This window comes from Trichosurus vulpecula, chromosome 2 (assembly GCF_011100635.1).
Source record: "Trichosurus vulpecula isolate mTriVul1 chromosome 2, mTriVul1.pri, whole genome shotgun sequence".
Taxonomy (NCBI): Eukaryota; Metazoa; Chordata; class Mammalia; order Diprotodontia; family Phalangeridae; genus Trichosurus; species Trichosurus vulpecula.
In genome coordinates this window covers 107913105-107936094 of record NC_050574.1, presented here as the reverse complement: position 1 = coordinate 107936094, position 22990 = coordinate 107913105, and the positions used below count along the sequence as shown (strand labels likewise).

At 38.2% G+C, this 22990-nt stretch overlaps 1 protein-coding gene across 1 annotated transcript in view; it reads right to left on the bottom strand.

Annotated features, from left to right (window-relative positions):
* The window catches only part of SYTL2 (synaptotagmin like 2), a 105145-nt gene that overhangs the window by 13925 nt on the left and 68230 nt on the right, over window positions 1-22990 (bottom strand). The window contains exons 11-16 of the mRNA XM_036746030.1: window positions 22125-22219; window positions 16050-16169; window positions 13920-14089; window positions 11810-11912; window positions 8663-8833; window positions 6062-6140 (exon numbers count right to left, since the gene is read on the bottom strand). Coding sequence (XP_036601925.1) covers window positions 6062-6140; window positions 8663-8833; window positions 11810-11912; window positions 13920-14089; window positions 16050-16169; window positions 22125-22219 — 738 coding nt within the window. The remainder of the gene's footprint in view (window positions 1-6061; window positions 6141-8662; window positions 8834-11809; window positions 11913-13919; window positions 14090-16049; window positions 16170-22124; window positions 22220-22990) is intronic.

Here is a 22990-nt window from a genome sequence, read left to right as displayed (position 1 = left end):
CATGAATTGAATCTCCTCACTTTAGAATTTCTAACGCTCAACTAAAATTAAATCATTGGCCTGAAACCTGAGCATGAGGCTGGATCTCAAGGTCTTAAAATATTGACACTGTGCTCAGATGTTAGTCTGCTGCCAGAGTTCAGCACTCATCACCATTTTTCAAACCTAATTCAAACTCTAAGTAGGATTGGTAAAAATCTTACTATCTGATATATTGTGAAAGTTTTTTTTTAAAAGATATTCACATCAGTTTTAAACAATTAAATCTATAAAGCAGGAGAATCAAAGTTTGACCGATCACAATCGTCCCACTCAAAATGAAACCAGAATTCAGTTGATCACACCTGAATCTATTTTCCCAAATGCTATTATACAAAATGTCTAAGAAATAATTTCAATTATTCAGCATTATTCTTTTTGAGGACCAATTATTTCAAGCACTTCCTAAAAGCCCGTGTTTTTTTTAGCTAATCCACTGTCAAAAACCAAACTCTAAACTACCAAAATTCTCCTAATAGGGGAGCATCCTTAAAAACCACATTCTGATTTGATTTCAGGACAAATCAAACCAGGGTTTTAAAACTGCTGGTGGCAACATGTAAAATCTCAAACATTTCTGGCAGAGTTTCAAAATTGAAAACTTATTATTATCACTCAGCTCATTCTTAAAGACACATGGTGAGACTATTTTTTTTTATCATTTTCCTTCAAACTACTCAAAGAGCTTGCCCAAATTCTTGTCCCCACCTTCTCACTTGGCAGCCTCACATTACAATCCCCTGATTTGGAGCTCAAGAAATTCTAGCCATCAAATAAAAAAGACACTTGAAATTCCCCATATCATTCTTCTTTCAGAAAATGTCCTCAAACCTTTCTCAACATGCTTACATTTTCTTCCTATAATCTCTGTCTGTCTGTCTCATATATGTGTGTGTGTCTGTGTGTGTATGTACAAACACACACATATGTCCCTCCAGTGGTCTGGAAAACCATACCTTCCTTCTTTCCTTGATATTCTCCTCTTAAACATTTATTTTACTCACTCAATTCCCACATTCTTCACATTCAACCGCATCTCAGAGTATATTCACTCCATGAATTTCTCCTTATAATTTTAACACATATTGTTGTTAAACAAACCCAGTGACTTACTAAAATCTTTACTTTCCCAGTTGTATAGATAATTTCAACCCAGGTAACCTTTCCCCCAATTTACCTATCATTGCTAAACCCTATTGCTTCATTAGTCATGATTCAAGTATTTTCTAGATCAAATCTCTTCTCTCATTCTCCCAAAAGGGGACAGAAACCTGCACTGCCTATTCCTAGTCCCACTATATTGAAGATGTTTGTGGGACAAACCCCTCATAAATCCATTAAGATGTTCTTAGTAATTACAAAAATCTTTAGGAGCTCTTCAGTAGCTTATACTCCTACTGAGGCACAGGAGTGGGGTTCTGAGTTCTCTCAGCCCTAGTTAGCAGCTTGCAAGACTTCACTGCTCAAGTGACACAAGGTCTGGCATGTCCTTTATAAAGATCAACTTAAAGCATTTTTTCCAAATTAAATCACACTTACTCCCTTCTCTAGTTACTCTTCGATTTTCAGAATCTGGAGAGAGCTAATATTCTGTTCTAAATCAAGAGAGTTCTATTTTCAAATTCTGAACATTTCTTCTACAAAGAGTTCTTACAAGAATAACATATATAAGGTCACTATTGAAAAACCTTGATCAAAGTATACCTTCCTGAAAAAAAATATTTTTGCAGCTTTAAACATACTGCCCTAACATCAGATATTAAGCAAGTAGGGAACAGAATACCATCAGAGAGCAAAGAATTGTAGCCTTAAGTTTGTATAAGGATTTCTTCCTATTAGGTCCACAATGGAATTCCTATTAAGTTTACAAGGAGATTTAGACATAAGGAGAAAGGAGTTGTTTACAACAAAGAAAAAGGAACTCAGGGAAGCCATGCTAGAGGACAATTTAGGAAGATGCCAAGGCTATCCTGAAATCCCCAACATTATTTAGAATTTAAAGGCTTCATTATCAAGTGAATACCTGAAGGCTAATATGAGGCTGTGTGGATAACTGGGATTAGGACCTCAGGTTCTGAAAGAATAAAAAAATTATCTCCTAACCAATAAATTTCATGAATCCCCAAGTCCCTTCCTTAAATAAGCTTCCCCTTTTCATGAACCAGGAAAGGGTTAACATTTAAAATCCATTTTTGGTGGCCAAGAAGCCAGACAGTTCTCAAGATTCAAATTGAACATAATCTACAAATTTTAGTTTGGGAATCCAATTACATCTGAATTTACAGACTTTTACTATTCAAGATCATTTCCTAATTGAAGTTTCAGTATCAAAACTAGGAAGAAAACTTACCCTCTAGCTGCTGCTTCTCTGAGTTAAAATAAAATTTCTACCCTTAGCTTCACTTAGCATTTGTTAAGATTACCTTATCAGTAGAAAGGGTAGATACTCAACTTCTAAAACTCATGGAAAAGGGGGGTAGGAAGGGAGCACCTGAAGAGAAGTTGGGGCTAGAATGTTGGGGTCTAGGGACAAGAAAAACTATCTTTGAGATCCACAGCCCTTCCCATTCCCCTTCCTTAGGATGCTATTTCCAGCTGGCAAGGCCAGGTAATTAGATAAGGGAGAAGAAGCTGAGGGAAGCAAGGGAACTGGAGAAGAAGGGGTTAAGGCAGGCTAGAAATCTGGAGACTAGATCAAAGAGGTAGCAGGTCAAAGGAATGGGGAAGAAGAGGGTAAACAGGGTAAGTAAACAAAGAAGGAATTAGGGGAAAGACTTGAGCTGATGCCATCAGATGACTGAATTTTAGTGGCAGGATCAGTTTGGGCTTGTCTGCTATGATAAGCCTTAAATCTTTCAATTTCTGATAATAAAAAAATGCATATGGGGACCACAATGATTGCTCAGCTGAATTAATTGTTGTTTTAGACCAAATATCGTACCCTCCCACCCCCACTTGTAAATCCAGATGTCGATGGTTCCCTGGTAACTATGAATTGTGATTTGAATCAGACAAAGTCTGTCTGCTGATGTTTGTAATTTCTATTTGTATTTGCTCTGAAGTTCAGGGGGCTGACTTTTCCTCCTGAACTAAGTGAGTTATATATGCATGTTTGATTAAAGTGAGATTGCTAACCCCTTAAAGTTACTTTCCTTAGTAAAGCAGATTAAAAGAACCTGCGTTAGCAGTCATTCTGCGTGCTGGTTGTCGTTGGTTTTACACGGCCACAGCAGCCGCTAGCCGAACTGTTATTACAGTTATATATGTACGTATATCTTACAGCAATATTATTTAAAGAATAATTGTGAGCAAACAACTTATTCTGAGTACTATAAAAACTCATATCAACTATAAAGGATCTATGAAGGAAGATGCTATCCACCTCCCAGAGAAGTAAGCATAGTATGGTTACAAATAATTTACCAAAGTCACACTACAAGAAAATTTAGAAACATATTAATATTCGAAATATCAAGAATTTAAATGCATGGAACAAAATTCTTTTTTTTTCTTAAATGATTTTATTTGTGGTATCCAAATGGAAAGAATGAGAGGAACTACTTCTTTTCTGCATGCTGGGTAGATAAATTGTGAAGACTCTACAAGAGAACACATTTAAGAGTCACCCACAGAATGGCTAGGTGGGAATGACCTGTGATCATGGAAGTAATGAAGTGCATCTTGACTTCTCTGCTCTCCTAGGACCATGTTTATGTGCTATAGGCAAAGAGGGATGAAATAGGGAATCAGAATATACTTAAGTACCTCAGAGAGAGGTATCACTTCTTGCTGGCAAAGCGCTATAAGGTCTAGGGGGACTTGGGGACAAAGATTCTTTGCTTTTCTTTGGAAGAAAAAGTCCTAGTGCCTAATTTTCCCAGAATACTCTCTTTTTCATCTAACCACCATTTAGGAACAGCATCTTAAGCTTGATTGTGGTCCAACCATCTTCATGGAAGTCCTGTCTGCAAACCAGACTAGCGCTTGTGATCAACTCCACATACTGAAGCCATCGTAACCCCTTTGTTAAGATGAGAAGTATTAACAAGGATTCAGTGGTATTTTTTCTAACTACTTAATGTTTAATTTCTTAAGTAGGTAGCTAAAGAGTAAATATTTGTATGACTACTATATAATTCTAATTTCAAACTATAGCCCCATAATGGTCAACAATTTTATTTATAAAGAAATGAATTAAAACACAGACAGCATACTTACTAAATTTCAAGATTACACAAGGCTGAGAAAGATTGCAGCAAATCTTGACAGAGAGATGTGGACTAGATTTTAGCACTTTTAAGTAGACTTGGAACTGGCTGAATGAATGGAACCCAAAAGAAGTCATTAATGAAGATGTCACCTTGAAATGGAATCTCTGATAGAGTATCTATGTTTGGCCCTGTGCTCCTTAATATTTTATCAGAGACTTGGATAAAGGCATAGATGGCATGTCTACCAAATTTGTAGCTGCCATAAAGATGGAGGTACCTGGAACAATAGATAATACAGTCAAGATCTAAAAAGATAATGGCAAGATAGAACATTGTGCTAAACGATGAAATTTAATAGGCAGTATTATAAAGTCTAGTACTTCAGTACCACTACTAGTAATTTTATTGTCAAATTCTGTAAGTATAAGATGGGGGAGTCACACCTAGGTAGTAGTTCTGGGAGTTGTTAATGGACTACATGCTCAATATTAGTCAATGGGATATGGCAGCCGGAAAACCTAGTGTGATCTCATTTGGGATGAAGTGATGCACAGTACTCTAAATGAAAGAGGTGCTCTACCGTGCCTCGATCAGCCTAAATCTGGAAAAAAGCATTCAGTTTTGGCCATTGCATTTTGAGGATATTGGGTGACTGAAGGGAATGAGCAGGAAGGGTGAAGAGACTGGAAATAATGCTATATGAGAATTGCTGAAGAAAATGGGAGATTTTAGCCTGCCTGGATGAGAGAAGACTTGAGGAGAGACAGCAAAGCTGTCTTCAAGTACATGTAGGGCTGTCAAATAAAAGAAGAGTGAGGTTTGCTCTGCTTGGACCCCGAAAAAAGAATGAGGAAAAAAATTTTAGATGGTAGAGAGAAGCAGATATAGGGTTGATGCAAGGAAAACCTTCCTAAGATTAGAGCTAACTGGTAACGGAACAGGCTATCTTGGGAAGTGGTGGAGGAGGAGACTTCCCCTCAGTAGAAATGACTGAGTGACAACTTCTTTGTGCAGGGCTGTTGTCTGAAGACAGGATCTTTGGTGAAGTAGGTACAGGTTGGATGAATGGCTTCTGAGGTTCAGCTCAAGAAAATCTGTAATTGCTGTGATTCTGGAGAACTAATACACTGGATGTAAGAAATAGGATCTAAAGTGAGTTTGAAGTGCTGGAATAATGCATCAAAATGAACGAAGTAAAACTGAATGGGCATAAATGTGAGGAAAGAGGGAACCATGACCAACTGACCCATGTAATTTTAGAGACCTTACAGATTTTCTAGTTCAAACCTCTCACTGTGGTCAAATTCCCCTCACTAGAGCCTTAATAAAAGGATTAATTTCTACTTCTGCAACCCAGTGCCATGCATATGGCAGGTTCTTAATGAATATTTAGTGAAAATGAAATTTTACCCTATGGAACCTACATCATTTGTACTTTTTTGGTGAGCAATAGAAGAGAATACACCCCCTCTGTCATCTCTGGTATTAATTAATGCATAACCTAGTTGTTAAGTGACCTTTTTCTAATAGCACCTATCTATATCCAAGAAATAAAACATATCCAATACAGCCTTAAGCATGAAGCAGAGATGTTAACTGCATCTAATAAGCAGTATGATGTCACAGGTAAGTATAATGTTATTCTCAACAGTGATTTGGTCCCCTGTGTTGTGGATAACTTTCTGGAAGATGATGCTAGAAGCATCCATGACTGTGCCCAAAACACATGCAGTGGGAGTTCAGTGTGGAGAGTGAGGGTGGAGGCTAGAATGAGTCCAACCAAAAGAACCGTCATGGACAGAAGTACATACCTGAGAATGGCTCTGGGACATACTGGAGGGCTAATTTCATTTCACCTCTGTTTTCTGCTTCAAGGGCAATTGGTGCTGTCTGGAAATTAACAAATGTTGGTGACAACCAAGCATAGCTTGTCTGTAATTCATCTGAGGTGAGATATAAACTATAGGGCCTTTTATTTTGGCACAAGGTCAGATACAGGATCTGAATGAGGCAAGCCATGTGCATGGATGCTCTAAATTAAAAATTTCTCAAAATATCAGGGATAGAACCCTGGTTCTCTAGACCCCTCCCCCCCATCTAACATCTGGCAAAACATAATTAAATACCTCTAGGTCTAATTTCTTAAGGTGGGTGGATGCAGAGTGACACCTCCCCCTCACTTTTCTTGCTTTTTTGACAGTGAAGACTTTTGCTGCTAGATATTCTCTGACATGAAGGTGGTTCAGCCCTATCCATAACCAAGCACACAAAGCTCTCCTTATCACCTGCCACTTCTATAAAGCAGGAAAAGAGAACAGCAAATGTACACTGTGGCCTCAAAACTAAACTCAACTCATTAATTTGTTCTAAAGGAAGAGAGCCAGTAAAAATTAGAATAAACTAGAATGTGAGAATACTTTTAAAATAATTGGAGCGATATTATTTTAAAGTACAAATGAAGTTTCTGATGTTTCAAATCCCTTTAAGGGAATCCTCTACAGAATACTGTATCTCCCATCACCATTCCTTCATACTGGCTCTTCCCCAGGGCTGGAATAATCTCCCTCTCACCCTTATATTCTTAGCAGCTCTGCATTCCTTGAAGACTCACTTCTATTAAGGAGGTTTTTCCTGATTCTCCTAGATGCAAATGTAATTCTCCTCTAAGGTCACCTTCCATTTATTCTGTATTTATCTTGTATACTTAGATTTAAATATGTTGTTACACCCACTAGGATATGGGCTTCGGGGCAGGGGCTGTTTTTGCTTTTTCTTTCTTTCCCCAGGGCTTTGCACAATGCCTGGCACAAAATAAGGATTTAATGAATGCCTGCTGATTTGGATCATTAAATATAACTAACATTGATAAGTTACTAATTATAAGCTTATATGATAATATATTATTAATAATATATTAGATATTATACAATAATATACAATAAAATATATTATAATATATAAATAATATATTTAATGTTATATAATATATTGCAATATATTACATACTAGCTTACATTCAATTGCACTTTAAAAGTATTTTAATTACTTTTAATTTTAATTGCAAAATATTTTACATCTTTGCAAAGTGGATCCTCACAGAACCTTGTCAAGTAGGTTGCAAATGTTACTATCCCTATTTTACAGATGAGGAAAGTGAGGCTTAAAGAGGTAAATTACTTGCCCAAGGACACAAAGCTAGTAAGTAGCTGAGCCCGGACTTGAACTGAGGATGCTGAATTCCCAATCCAGGATCTTTCCAATGTACCAAGGTCAATAACAATCATTTCTAATTCTCACTTTAATTCGATAGCTTGCAGCTGCTCCACGCCTTATAAAGGCTCTTCCTGAGTTTCTGTGGCCAAGACCTGATTCATCACCTGGCGGTCAACTCCCCAGGTTGAATCCATATGTCACTCAGTCAATAAGCATATTAAGGCCCTGCCAAGTGCCAGACATGTGTTAAGTGCTGGGGATAACAGAGAAAGGCAAAAAGATAGTCCCTGCCCTGGAAGAGATCATAATCCAATGGATCTGAATATATCCATCTGGTTCTTGGAAGGCAGACATGCACAAGATTCTCACTTGGGAGTTTTTCTATCTTGGCAGGAACTATCCAGGTTTCCTGGGTAGGCAGAGGGAAGATCCCTTTAGGAACTCAGGGTCAGTTCATTGGTGTTCTGTTTTAACATATTTTATGTGTGGCATTCAAAGCCCGAGGGGGAAAAGAGGATAGGGTTAGGGCTGAAAGTCTGCCTGAAAAGTCTAAAAGTCCTCACCTTGCTCGCCATGTTGACTTCAACACCATTTAGTAATGGAAAAAAGCCTGAAAGATTGTCTGGTCCTACTCCATCCTTTTATGGCTAAGGAAACTGAGGCTCACGGAAGGTGACTTTTCTAAGACCATTTAAGCAATAAGTAACAGAGTCAAGATTTGAACCCAGGTCTTCTGCCTTAAATCCAACACTCCACTACTCGTTGTGATCTTCTAGACACCCCCTTTTATTACCAAAAGTACAAGAGTAAAAAAATTAGTGCTGTTTCTTAATGCAAAGATTGCCAATGACAAAAAAGCTGGGTTAAATTAATCAGGTTTTACTGTAGCATTGGGCGGTTAGGTGGTACCATAGTAGACAGAGCGCTGGGCCTGGAGTCAGGAAGACTCATCTTCCCGAGGTCAAGTATGGCCTCAGACACTTACTAGCTGTGACCCTGGACAAGTCACTTAACCCTGTTTGCCTCAGTTTCCTCATCCGTAAAATGAGCTGGAGAAGAAAATGGCAAACTACTCTAGTATCATTACCAAGAAAACCCCGAAAGGGGTCATGAAGAGCCTGAAACAACTGAACAAAACCACCACTGTAGTACCACTTGGTGCTGCCAAACCAGAATGCTATAAATATCTCAGAACTTACCCTGCGGTTCAAAGGGTACCACTTCAGTTGTTTGTTCTGCTTGTTGTCCCAATCCCACGTTTCCAGGTCAAGTTCTACTTCCCCAAGGAAACTGTTGCGTTTGAATGTGTCCCGATGCCAGACGGAGAGGTTCAGTTTTTGATTCTTCAGGCTCTGCTTGTCAATTTTATACTATAGCAAACAGAGCAAGAATCAGGAATGTTTAAGTCTTTTCATACCCATGATAACTTATACTTCTTTTGTGCTTTGCCATTCACAAAACACTTCCGTCACGACAATCTCATGAGGGAATTAGGGGGTTTATCATTACTGCCATTTGACTCAGAGATGGTCACACAGTCGGTAAATAGCTAAAGGGATGGTGGGGACGGAGAAAGAAAGTCATCAACATGGAACAGATTTTGTTTTTTCCTCATAGAATATATCAAGTCTTGCTGGTGTTCCAAAGCTAGGCTCAATACAGTGTTGTTTTCCCTGTAGCTGAAATCTACTCCTCTACTCTCCTCTCCAGAAAGAGAAACCATGCAACATGTGTGTACACACTCAGTTAGAGAAATTATTGTTTTCTATTATATTATAACCAATTGTTAAACTAGGATTAAGGTTTTTTCTATTTCCTTATTCAGGGACCAGTCCCTCTAAGTCAGTCAGTCTCTGAAGGGCAATGCTAATAGATGAAATTGCCCAAATCCTCCTGGGAACAAGCACCTCACCATTGGGCAGGACCCCACCAAACAGGAAGAACTTACTTCTGTTTAGCATGTAAACAGAATCTAATCTAGGTGAACTCCAGCCCTAAAGCATTAAGTCTATGCCCTTGCACCCCTTGTGCCCCTCCACTGGAGTTTAGGGTAACCCAGCTTATGAAGGAGAAAACCAACCAGAGTATTTCCAATAGAGAAAGATTCCTTTGTCCAGAAAGCCGGAGGCGGCTGAGTCTCATGATCAAGCCACTTCTCAGCAAGAGAGGCTGAGGACTTTCAGCCCACCTCATTTGAAAGTCCACTCCCTCAGTAACTGTTTACAGAGTTGATTTTTACCTATCGGGGGACTCCCTTTTCTAAACATAGTTTAAGGCATTAAGTATCTCCATTAGGCATCTTTGCTTACCAAAACCATGACTATCAATTTATTATCTGTTAGCCTAATTAATAAATTATTAATTACCCAGAAACTCTGTCTCTTGGGTTTTTCATTTCTCTTTACACACACCTACACATACACCCATATAAACACACACACATACACACACATAAGGGGGTGTGTGTGTGTGTGCGTGTGTGTGCATGCCTCGGTTGGGAACAAAGTCTGTGGGTGCACTTTTAAGGACCACATGTCTCTGGGCAGTTAATCCATAAGGCAACCAAAACCTTTTTTGTTTTTCATTTTGCACATAAGAAAATGAACTTTTTTTTTCAATTAGAAAATAAGAATTTTCTGCTTCCCAGGGTCATACCTTACCTGGAAAAAAAAAAAGAAGCTAACTTAGGTGTTTTAGATATACAGGGTGTCACAAGGATCTTAGTGCAGTTTTTAAACTTTAATGGCTTAAACATTAACATGTTTATCTTTAAAGCTTAAACATAGTAACTCAAAACTACCCTAAGATTTCTGGGGACACCTTGTATTACCTCATTTGATCTTCTTAACAACCCTGGGAGGTGCTATTATTATCCCCTTCTTACAGACAAGGAACTGAGGCCAAGAGAGAGGCTGAGTGACTTGCCTACTGTCATGTGACTGGTGAGAGTCTGAGGCAGAATTCATACCCCTGTCTTCCTGATTCCAAATCTCGTACTCTTTCCTTTAGAGCCAACCAATGAGTTCTGGATTATCTCTGGACAAAGTTCTAGAAGAGTAGTGGTATGAAAAATTCCCAAGCCACTTATACTTGGATTTGGAAGTCAGTTATCTATTTTCTTTTTCTGGCAGATTTAATTACTAATTAAAGCATTTGCTTAGACCATCTAAATTAGTCTAGTTTGTTGGCTTGGGGTAGGAGGAAGTAGCCCAGAGACATGTCTAGAGATGCCAGGGAATGTCCCTTGGTCTGTGACAATATTTTCCACAAGGTTAATGATTGACGACACATGGACATTTAAGAATTGACTTTTTCCTTCCTGGAAGATAATGGAGACTTATAGCAACAAAACGGTAACCTAGTGGCCAGCATTTTAGCTTAGCGTTTACCTGGGTAGAATTCTGTGCATTTTTTTTTTCATCCAAATGAATTTTCCCCTTATTTTTTTTCTTCTGCCCCACAGAAATGACTGCTTTGTCTGTATCAGATACTTCCAGAAAACCTAAACTCCACACGCTCTACACTAGAGGAGTCAAACATTGCTGCCTGCAACACTCCTGAATGCAACCTGAACCAGATTAAAATGTAAACAGAAAATATTGAATGAAATTTTAAAATACAATAGGACATAGATAATGTGAATATGTGATCTTCTGTGTCAGTGGACAGCCCACCAGGATTCTTATGTAGGGTTTAATGGCCCCCATTTTTGTAGGAGTTGTCGGCGCTGCTCTTTACCACAAGCAAACTGAACTACTTGAACTGTTCCAGGAAGACCCCAGGCATTCCTTTCTCTGTGCCTTTCCCAGTGCCCTGTGAACACACCCCTTCCCTGGCCTCCCTCTGAAATCTTATACAACCTTTAAAGCCCACTCCAAATGCCACCATCTCTAAGAAGTTTTGAGATCCCCCAGTCTGTTACAATCACTTCTCTTTTGGACATTACATAGTATTTACTGTGGGTTTATTTATAGCGATTTGTTTATGCCACTTCCCCCTCAAGATTTTAACTTTCTATTTCTCCTAGCACCAAGTATAGTGCTTTGCATATAATATGTACTTAATAAACATTTGTCAAATGAATGAATTTAAATGTATATTATCATTTATGATTTAGACCACTAGACTTGCAATCAGGAAGACCTGAGTTCAAATTCCACTCCAGACCATAGGACCTTGGGCAAGTCATTTTACCATACTCGGTTTCTGTTTCCTCATCTGTAAAATGATGACCTCAAAGGATTATTGTGAGGATCAAATAGGATAACATACGTAATGTGCTTTGTGAATCCTAGGATGCTACATAAATGACTGTTATCGTAATTATATATTCTGCTCATACATACCCGCAATATCTCATTATACACAGGATTCAAGGTTTTCTTCATCACAAGTGTTTTCTTCTTGCCCATTTTGCCTTTGTCTGGTAACAAATAGGTCTTTACATATCTAGAAATTAAAGAGATGAGGGGATCAGAAGAAAATGGTTATTTTATTTCCTCATTCAACTTTTTAATATTTGAAATACATAGACAATTCTTGTTGTAGAGGGAAGAATCAGGAACAATGGGTGGAAAGGCCCCTGTAGACCTGGTGCAAGGGCAGCTGGGTGGCCCAGTGGATAGAATGCTGGGTCTGGAGTCAGGAAGACTCATCTTCCTGAGTTCAAGTCTGGCCTCAGACATTAAATACCTGTGTGGCTCTGGGCAAGTCACTCAACCCTTTTTACCTCAGTTTCCTCATCTGTAAAATGGGGAGAAGGAAATAGCAAAGCACTCCAGTATCTTTACCAAGAAAACCCCAAATAGGGTCATGATGAGTCGAACATGACTGAAATGACTGAACAACAAGGAAAGAATTCCTAAAACTTTGAGCTAGCCAAAAGTAGAAGGGAGGTAGTGGTTCTTCCTCACTGGAGGTCTCCAAGCAAAGTTCGGATGACCATTTGCTGGGTATGTTGTAGGAAGATTTTTTTTTCCAGGTGTGAGTTGAACAAGGGGGCCTCAGAAGTACCTTTCACCTTTGAAATTCTACGATTCTGTAAGATTACAATGTTTATTAGGGCAGAGAAAACCAGAGGTAACTATGCTTAGAGGTTTGGAGTTTCAAAGACTCAGCAGGAAGCCATAAATATCTAGCAATATTATGAGCTTCTCCTACTAAACATCAATAAGAGATTCCCTAACATGCCATTAATATTAAAAAAAAAGGCTGAGGATTTTTGTATTTGATTGAGACCTTTACGAGGAAAAAAAGGTCTCCTACCAGAGAGCATGATAGCATCAAAGAGAATAATGAAGTTATTACGCAGTCTACTAAACAAACTTGTTCCTCTCTTTTCTCAAGGAGCCCCAAAAAATGGGCTTAGTGGATCACATGACATTTTCATAATTAAAATATGAAAGAGAAACACTCAATTTCTCACTATTTTGATACTTCATCACTTTGTGAATAGCTCTATCTGTTCAGATCACAGAATCTCCCCACCTTAGCAGACAGCCTAATAACATCCTAATTTTTTTTTTGTTATTTTTCAGTCATGTATTACTCTACAAGACCCCATGGACCATATCAAGCTAGGCTTTTCTATCCTCTTCTATCTCTTCAAGTCTGTCCAAGTTCATGTTTGCTTCCATGACACTATCTACCCAATTCATCCTCTCCTTTTTTTTGGCTATGGCCAAAAGAAGGGTAAGTCACCTCATGGCTAACACTCTAGGGATGGGCTTCTGTAAATTTGCAAATAAGGAATCCGCTGGAGTGGTTGCACTATTCATACTGCATATTTCCATTGCACTGGAACCAATTGCCACATTTTACATCATTACAGCTTTGAATTGTGACCATTTTTATTTGCTGACCACTTCTGGGGCATTGATTATTCACACTAATTGAGAGCTAGCTGTATTTAGACACTGTTACCAGATCTGGATTTGAAAGCTTTCCAGATTAATATAAATTGCCAAAACTTAGGCTGCATTGGCACACATTTTTGAACCAAGGCTCACCTCCATACCACAGAGATATATCAGAGTTGGATTTTAGTGGAGGCAGCACTTTAGGACCACAGCATTTTTATTCCTTTTGAAATCAAGGACAACAAAATTGATTATTTGAAGTGAAGTCTTTTTTCAGACATGAAAATTTATCCTGTTCTCAACTCTTTTTTTTTTTTACCACTTTCCCCCCTCCACCCCAGATTTTGACCCTGGTTTGACTATTTTTCAACAAGTCCTTAGAAAGTGCCATTAGTTTAAAACATTTTGGTTTGGACTAGGGAGTTCAGTCCTAAATAAGTCTACTCTCTTCTTCAAACTCCTTTCTTGGATTTAGCTCCCTAGAAGATAATTTTAAAAATTGGAAACACTGCCGCTATCATTTCTCCCCATTTCCTACTTGGACAAGGTATTGTGAACTTGACTTGATAGAATACAGGAAACTCCAAAATTCACTTACGGGTCAGAGCGCTGTTTTTTAACATCTGCTGCTGCTAAGTCCTTGCACTGAGCCACAAAAACATGGAACTCCATCAATGAATCCACGTAATCAATGGCAAACTGAACACTTCCTTTAACATCCAGATTGCCAAAGTCTCCACTGTAAACACTCATGGCACTTCCACTCACCTGAAGGCACCAGAAATGAGATTTTCATGAGTTTAGCTTCTGAGCTCATAAAAGAAATAACCTTTGTTGGGTGTAATACACATCTGTAGGCAAGATAATAATTTATGTATTTCAATCTAGTATGGAAAGATTTCAACTCAGCAAACCAAACATGAAGCACAAAGAAATAAAAGTTAGCATTTCTGATGCATTTTGGTGAACTTCACATAGTTTTTTTAAACAGAAGTTATAGTTATTTACAGGATGGCTCATTTGAAAGCAAGCTTAAAAAATCACATGGTTATAAGTAGGCCTATTTTTAGGGCTATTCTTTTTTTTTTTAATGGCCAAAAAGATAGTATACAAGATATACCAGACACAGACCATAATGACATAAGTTCTTATATCAAATTTCCAAGCTGCCAGGGAGAAATTTCAGTATGTTAGCAAATCACTAAGTCTTAAAAATTGCTTACTGAGCTTATACTCTGAAAGTCCAGGAAGGAATGATAATGAATAATGAATAAATGATGGAAGGAGTTTAAAAACTGCACAGGAGGTAAGCAAACAGATTGATATTGATAGGGATTCAATAGAAACAGGTTCAACAAGAATAAGGTTCAATAAATCCAAGGTCAATCAGAGTTTAAGCACAGTTGAGTGTCATGCCTGGAAATTTTATAATACCTAGCTAATTGTACCTCACTTCGGGCAAGAGATTCTTCTGGTCTGAAAGAGTTATATGATAATTTCTTATCATTCAAATTATTACCTCCCCTGTTCCACTCTCTTTCCTAATTCTTATTGAATTGTAGGATCCTTCAGGGTAATGCTGAATTTCCTCTTTGGGTCCTCAGGACCTAGCACAGTGCCTGGTAGATAGTGGGCACCTATAAAATGTTTTATGCACTGAATTGAATCTCTTAAATGTACTAGGGGAGCTTTATGTTGATTGGAATCCTAACATGAATCCTATGAAAGAATGAATCACCGCCCCCCCACCCCAGAATTTCTTTTCAGTAACTCTGGATTTTCAAAAATTGAGCATTTAAAGGATCCACAAACATACATGTACACATATACACAGACTATAAAAATCAAAACAAAAAGGTCTTAATGCAAGCTAGTGTTGAGTGTTGCTGGGTACTGCTGCCATGCCATCATTCCCCTTAATCTCTATCCACGTACTACAAGGTCTGGGGTGCAAGAGCCCCAACCCTCAGGAGTCAGGGGAAGCTGCCCTAGATATTTCTACAATATCTAAATCAGGTTCTTAACCTGGTTTCATAAATAGATTTCAGGGGAATCTGTGAACGTTGGATGGGAAAAAATTACATCTTTATCTTCACTAACCTTTGTTTTCTTTGTAATTTATGTATTTGTTTTATTTTCATTTTTAATTTAAAAAACATTATTCTGAGAAGGAGGTCCATGGAACAAACCAGATAGCAAAAGGGACCCATGAGATAAAAAAAAGGTTAAGAATCCTTAGTCTTGATGATGGCATAAACCCAAATGCTAGCTATCTGATCAATATGGGGCCATTCATAGATCCTTATCAACAATTAATTCCTATAATAAAATACCTGCCAAGTCTGTGACCAGCTAAGTAGGCAACACTAACACACATATACATACAAATGCGTGCGCAAACATAAATACCCACACACACTATAAAGGATATTCCCTGTGATTTTGTCAAGCATCATACAGGAAATATTAATATTGTTGGCCATCTGAAGTCACCTACTTTGAGATACATACAGATATTTAAATGGAGCTATTTCTTTTGGAGCTGATGCACAACCAAGAAAAAAAAATTTAGCTGGTTAGAGGCCAGTTGCCAAGTAGAAAGGCATTCTGGTGCTTAGGGTTAAAGAAATGGCAAAATAAAGCAGCACTGGTTTACAGAGGGCAAGGATGGCAATGAAAGACTGAGCGAAAGCAGGGAGCCATTAGAACTAAGCCTTTGTTTACATACAGAAGACAGTGATGTCATGCCAGAGGAGCTGCTAAGATTGGTTAAAGAGCTCGGGCTCTTCTTGTGTCTGCCAAGCTGGTAACTGCTTTCTGATGCGGTATCGGTCTCTCTGTCATCACTCTACAAGACATCACATAATGCAGAAGTTATTTAGGGCCACAGCAAGTTGTGGTCAGAATCTACGTGGAAGAGTAGAGAGGTAAAATTTTAAGTCTTAGAATCCCATTGCTCTGTGGCATTTCCCAAGTACATTGGAAACACTCTAAACACTGTTTGCCGTGGGGAGGAACTAAGTATAAGGTGGGCCTCTGGCTTCTAAGGGGATTGAGTTACTGAAATGCCTGGGGAGACAGCCTCACCAATATGCTAGAAGACAAGGTGAGGGGACCCAAAGGTCATGCTGTTATGCAGCATTAACATTCTATGTTCCACCCTCTACGGCTTCTATTTTCTGCATAGGATATTAATTAACTTTACTCCAAATGAGAGGATTCAAGGGTCAATATTTTGTTTAGTTCCTTTTCATTATTAACATGTCCTTTAACTTGGAGATCAAATAATTTACTTGAGTCTAAGCTGGGGAAAAACAGATCTATTTGCATTCTAATCCCATTTTCTTTTAAAAAATCTTATGAATTTTCATATATTATTATGCTCATATATACAACCATTATATTTGAAATTCAAAAAAGTAGCAATACATTTAATTTACATGAGACGGTACCTGTCTGTTTTAAAAACATCAAATCAATACTTCAGAGCTGGGAATTTGAGAAATGAAATTTATAGGGGAAAATACTGGGAATGTAGGGGCAAGGAAAATGTTTATAATGCTAATTTCAGTACTTGCCTTAAACTCGAGTTACCTTCATCTAAATGCATACGTATATGGAGAGATATGAGTTGGAAAGGACCTTAGAAGTCATAAAGTACAATGCCCTCAATAAAGATGAATAAACTGAGGCTTCGAGAGGTTAGATGTCCAGTATCCTAATTCACTAGACCATACTGGATCTCCACATACTAGTTTTTATAGTACTACTCCCCCCCTTCTAGGTTTCTTTTACAGCACAGAATATTGGAAAGAACACTGTGCTCCAAGTCAAGAGACTGAAGGTCTCTGGTTTTGACTGTCATTACCTTGCCATGGGATTTCAGGTAAATCAATTCCCTTGACTAGGTCACATTTGTAAAAAGAAACAACTAGGTTAGAAGGCTCTCTAAGGTTCACTCTGGCTCAAACATTCTATGATTTTTCTGGTTAAGCTTCCAGTGTGAGCTCCTATATTGAGAGAGGAATTTAAGGTAACAGGTAACTAAAGGTGGGGTGGGGAGAGGGATCCATTAAACACCTTCCTAGAGAAAAAAGTTAGTTCATGCCAACAGATCATGCCATGCCAATCAGGGTCAATGCTATGAAACCAATTCTCATATGGGGTGAGAAGAGAGTGGAATCCATCACTGAAAAAAAAAAGAAACATCTTCTATGCAAAGGTACAACAAAAATCCTGTCATTTTTCCACATGGTTCTTTAAATTGGTCCAGGGCTGAAGAGAAAAGAGATAGCAGAAATGATCCTATTTCATTTTCATTTCCCCCCATAACCATTTTAGGCTTCATGATACAACTTCCTTCTTATTTAACACTTTGATGGATCTGTGACCTCACCAGTGCTATGCTGCTTATACTGGTACAAGTCGCAAGCTATACAGGCTTTCTCATCCTCTGCAATTCTCGTCCACCTCTTGCTGTAAATCCTCTGTCAAAGATTAACCTGGAGGCCTTCTTCTGCTTCTTCTCATTTGTGGATGCTAGTCCAGGCCTCCGCTACACATCTGTTATTCTTAACTCTAGCCTCATCTCAGTCCCAGTATCTTCTCTGGTCCTAGACATCCTTAGTGATGTGTTATCTATTACATCCCAGTCATCATTGTTCTTTAACCCACCATGCATCTGTCCACATATCTGCCCTTAGGGTCACCTGTAATTATGATTCTTCTGAAACTATGATCTTCCATGATTCACGGCCATATGAGCTTGATAATTTTTATTTTGCTCATTTAATGCACGTTGAGAGGTAGCATGCATCGTAGGTATTCTACAATCTGCTGTTTTAATGACTGGCAGTGCTGAACATTTTTCAAAATGTTTACCTTTTATAGTATCTTACCCTTTGGCTATTTGCCCACTGGAGATTGAGAGTTTCTGATTACACCAAAAAATCGAGCTTTAACCAATAGGAATATTTTTCCCATTGTTGCTTTTCATTTACTTCCATTGATTTTCACTGTGCATAAAATTATTATTTTTACATAACTGAATTTAGCAACTTGTCCCTGATATATATTTTTAGCATTAAGAAAGTCAAATGATTTTTTCTTCACATTTAAGTGGTAGAAAATACTCTTATTTTTATCATTTTTTAATTTTACCATATGCATGAGCATATACACACATTTATTAGTCTGTATGGTACTTATAATAATGTAATTTATGAACTGTAGATCTAAAATTTTGTTCTCCTTGTTATTCAAAGTTCCTAAGAGCATTTGTTAATTTTTTTTCCTTCCCTTCCCCCTCAATTTTATTTAGTTCAGCATATATTAATTTTTTATTACATGCTCTATTTTTAGAACTTTTTAGTCTCTTCCATTAGTTGGTCTATTTTTAGACAAGTGGCAGGCAATTTTAACAGTTGTCACTATATAATAAATTTTAAAGTCTATTAGCTTGCCTCCCTTTCATCATCACCCTGCCACCCACCACTACCACCAGTACAATAGATTATTTGGTATTCTTGTCTGTTTTTTCCATTCAAATTATACTGTCATTTTACCCACATCTATAAAATACTCCATTGGGATTTTAACAGGTATTGCATTAAATGTGTAAATTTCCAGGGGGGGGATACCCTCATTATTATTCTATTCAACCAATAGTAAGGTATCTTTACCCATTTATTCAAATCTTGAAAGTTTTATATTTCCTTTGATATAGGTTTTTGTGTGTCTCACGTTGGATTAATCTAAAATATTTAGCATTTTTTCTATTATGTAAAGGAATATTTATTAGTTGTATCTTCTAGTATCCCTCTCCTATATGTTGGTATGTAGTATTTCTGATAGCATGCTGAAAAGAAGTGGTGACAGTGGACATCTTTGCTGGGAACATTAGGAAGGATATTGAAAAGCTTGAGTCTAGAAGTGGATAGCCAGGGTTGTGAGGAGACTGGAAACCATGCTCAACGGTGATGGGTTCAAGGAAGTGGGGATGATAAATGATAGAGTATAATTTACTAAGTGCCTGCTATATGCCAGGCACAGTGCTAAGTGTTGAGGATAGAAAGAAAAGCAGAAGCGCTCTCAAGGCGCTCATAATCCAAGCAGAGGGCAGGGGTGGGCAGGAGAGAGACAACAGGCAAATAGCTATGTTTATATATGTATATGTATATGTATGTGTATGTGTGTGTATATATACATACAGACTAAATTGGAAATAGAAAATCTCAGAGGGAAAGGCAGTAATTGGGACCTTAGCTGAGATTTGAGCAAAGGTTTAGTCTGGAGAAGAGAAGATTTGAGAAAGGCCATAATCTGTCTTGAAGGATTTGGTGGCCTTTCATGCTTGCCCTCAGAGGTCAGAACTAGGGGTAACAGCTGAATGTTGCAGAGGCAGATCTAGGCTTCATGAAAAGAGGAATTTCCTAACAGTTAGCACTATCTGAAGGGATTAGAAGGGCTGCGTAGAGACGTAGTCGCTTTTTTTTCATTAAATGACCACTTGTCAAGCATGATATAGCGAGATTCTTGGTCAGTATAGTTTCTTTCAACTCAGAGGTACTATGAATCTGTGATTATCAAGAGGAGGATTCTGGTATTAGATAAGTAGGACTTTGTTATCAGGAAGCATCTTGGGATTAAAGCAGGACACAACTTCCCAAATGTAGTCCTGTCTGATATCCTTCTATTCAATTCCTTAGTCAAGCTCACTGTCCATCTGTAGTCCCTTTCCAAAATGGAGGTACTGATGCTCATTCAATGGGTAGCCCTTCCAACAGCACATCATAATATATTCTTCATCCACTTGGGGTTTTCTGTGTGGATTACTGGCTCAATCTCTTGATGGAATTCTGTAGTGTTCCAGAACTGATGCAATCAGCATGAGATAATCCACAATTAAGAGTTTTTCAGTTTTAATCAAGTCATGAAACATATTTTTTAAAATGTCTTCTCTTCTACATTTAAAAAAAAAATACAAACTTACATAATCTGTTGTCACTTCTACATAGCCAGAATCATAGACACTTGAAAACTCACGAAGGAGAAAAACCATAGCAACGAACCAGTATAATTTATCTCTATCCATATAGTGAAGCATTATCCAACTTTGTCAGAGGCCAAAATGCTGGACTTATGTTGGCATAAAACCAGTTCCTTTCCAGCTCCTACTTTGGAGGTAGCTGAAAAGCATGACTGTTATGTTGCAAAGAAAACCTTAATTTGCACTCCTAAAAAAATTCAACCACTGAACGGTTACAGGACAGTGAATCTAACCCAAGGATAGAGCGATACATGGGCAGAAGTGGGCTGGAAAGGACCTCTTATCCCCCAAGTACACTTCCCAATCTACTTCCTGTGATATCTAGAACTCTGATAGGAGATGTAATTCCTTATTTTAATGAGGGATGAAATTTAAATACACATCAGAGAAGGACCACAGTGGCTTAAATTCATACTAAGGTGCAAATGATTGCTACCAGGACCTTTCTTTGGAGGTTTTGATGAAAACAGGAAAAAGACCAAAGGGTACCACATGAAAAGTAGGGGATGGAAGGAAGGGATAAGGTACACAATGAGGGTGGGTAAATGTCACAGGCAGGGAAGAGTCAGAGCACTGAATGTCACAGAATTCAGCTTTGGGCCAGCCTTGTGGGAAGCTCTGACTCATTTGTGCCCGAGAAGCCCTGGAAAAAGGTATGTTATATTGCTTACAAGTTGGAATGATAGGACTGGGAGACAATAAAGAGATTCTAGTATCTGAGGCTGGTTTCCAACTTCTCTTTTTCAATCTTTATGTCTTTAGGAGAACATTCTAGTTTGGTCAGTTCTTAGAGAATCACCCTTCAGATGAAAGGTAATCACAAAAGCATTGCATGGAGAGAGAGAGAGAGAGAGAGAGAGAGAGAGAGAGAATGAGAGAGAGAATGAGAGAGAGAGAGAGAGAGAGAGAGAGAGAGTGAGTGTATGTGTTTGCCTGTTGTCTCTCCCATTAGACTGTAAGCTCCTTGAGGGCAGGGACTGTCTTTTGCCTCTTTTTGTATCCCCAGTGCTTAGTACAGTGCCAGGCACATAGAAGGTGCTTCATAAATGTTTATTGAATTGAGAAGGTGGATATTTAGGTAGTAATTAGAGGCAGGAGGAGAATCTGCCTTGTGACTCCCGTAGATGATAAGGCCTATTCCAAGCTCTCAGTGACGAGAGCTCAGCAAATTTGTTATCTCTTGAGAATCAATTTTTTAAAAAAAATCTCCACAATTTTTCAAAGCTAAAAATGGGAAGCTTTCAGCAATCTAACAGGACCAGAAGCAAATGAGATTTAAACAGCTTGGAGGCACTCAGCAGTACTTAAATTACCCCTTAAAATCAATGGACATGTTTTAACCCCAGCATATTTATTTGTTTTAGTAAACTAATACTTTCATCAAAAACATGGATGGACTGCCCAAGCCAGATTGCTCCAGATCAATTCCCAAGAATGGAGAATAATATTTATCTTTTTCATCCTCTCATGACAAATGATTCTCAGAACCTCTACTTTCTAGCCACTTTGGGGAATAGGAAAGCCTCTGGGGCCCATGTGGAGCTCCACTTGACAAATAAGCTGGTGATAGTCAAATGAGACATGGTTTTCCTCTCTCCTGAACTTGAGATACTTTCTATAGACCAGAAAAACAAAGACCAATAACACTGACCACTTCCATGTGTAGTGCCACAGAGCACTACAAGCACACAGACCCAGAGGGAGAAATTCACCTGTCAAATGTCATTTTTCTTGTATTAAAAAATGCAGACTTGCCTCATCTTGGAGGAATGCTGGAACAGACTTGCTCATCCTTTTGAGGTTTTCGGGATGTGCAAATTGGTTATCAGGATGTGAAGGCACTGTGGAAACTAAAGAGCAGCAGGTCTGTTTTCAAAATATTCTCACCACTGTTAGGCAGCAACATTTCACTCATGTTAAAATCAAACATTTCAATGAAGAGAGATGTGTTTGTTCAGAGACTAAAGGAACAGAGGTCCACATGCAGGAACATGATGAAGATACATGCAGCGCTGATAAATTAGATATAGATATCTAACAAGGAGCTGAACCAAATCCAAACTGAAAAATAATATAAAATATGAGATTCAAAGACCATTGGGCTGAAGAGTCAGGTGATATGGATCCCTGGAGCTCTGCCAGTTACTGGTTGAGTGACTTTGGGTGAGTCACTTTCCCTGTCTAGCCTTCAGCTTAAAATTTTAGGGGTTTGAACATAATAATCTCCAAAATCTCTTCCAGGTCAACATTTCTGGAACTGGACCTGAATTATATTACAGCTTTTTAATGCAAATTGGTTTTTAATTATTTACATCAGAATAGAGCAAGCTCACCTTAGGTTCAAAAAGAATTTGCATAAAAATTTATTAGTTCACCTCCCTGAGATACACTATACATTTCAAACATGCTGCAGGCTGAGAAACTATTTCATTTGAATTGTCTGAATCTTCTAACATAATTCAGTTCTGAAAGTCCTCTTGCCCTTAAATATCTAAGGATTTAAATACAAATATGCTGATATCCTTCAAGGAATATAGTAATAACTACCATAAACATGGATAGCACTTTCGAATTTGCAAAGCACTTTACCTATATTATTTCGTTTGATCCTCAAAAGAGCC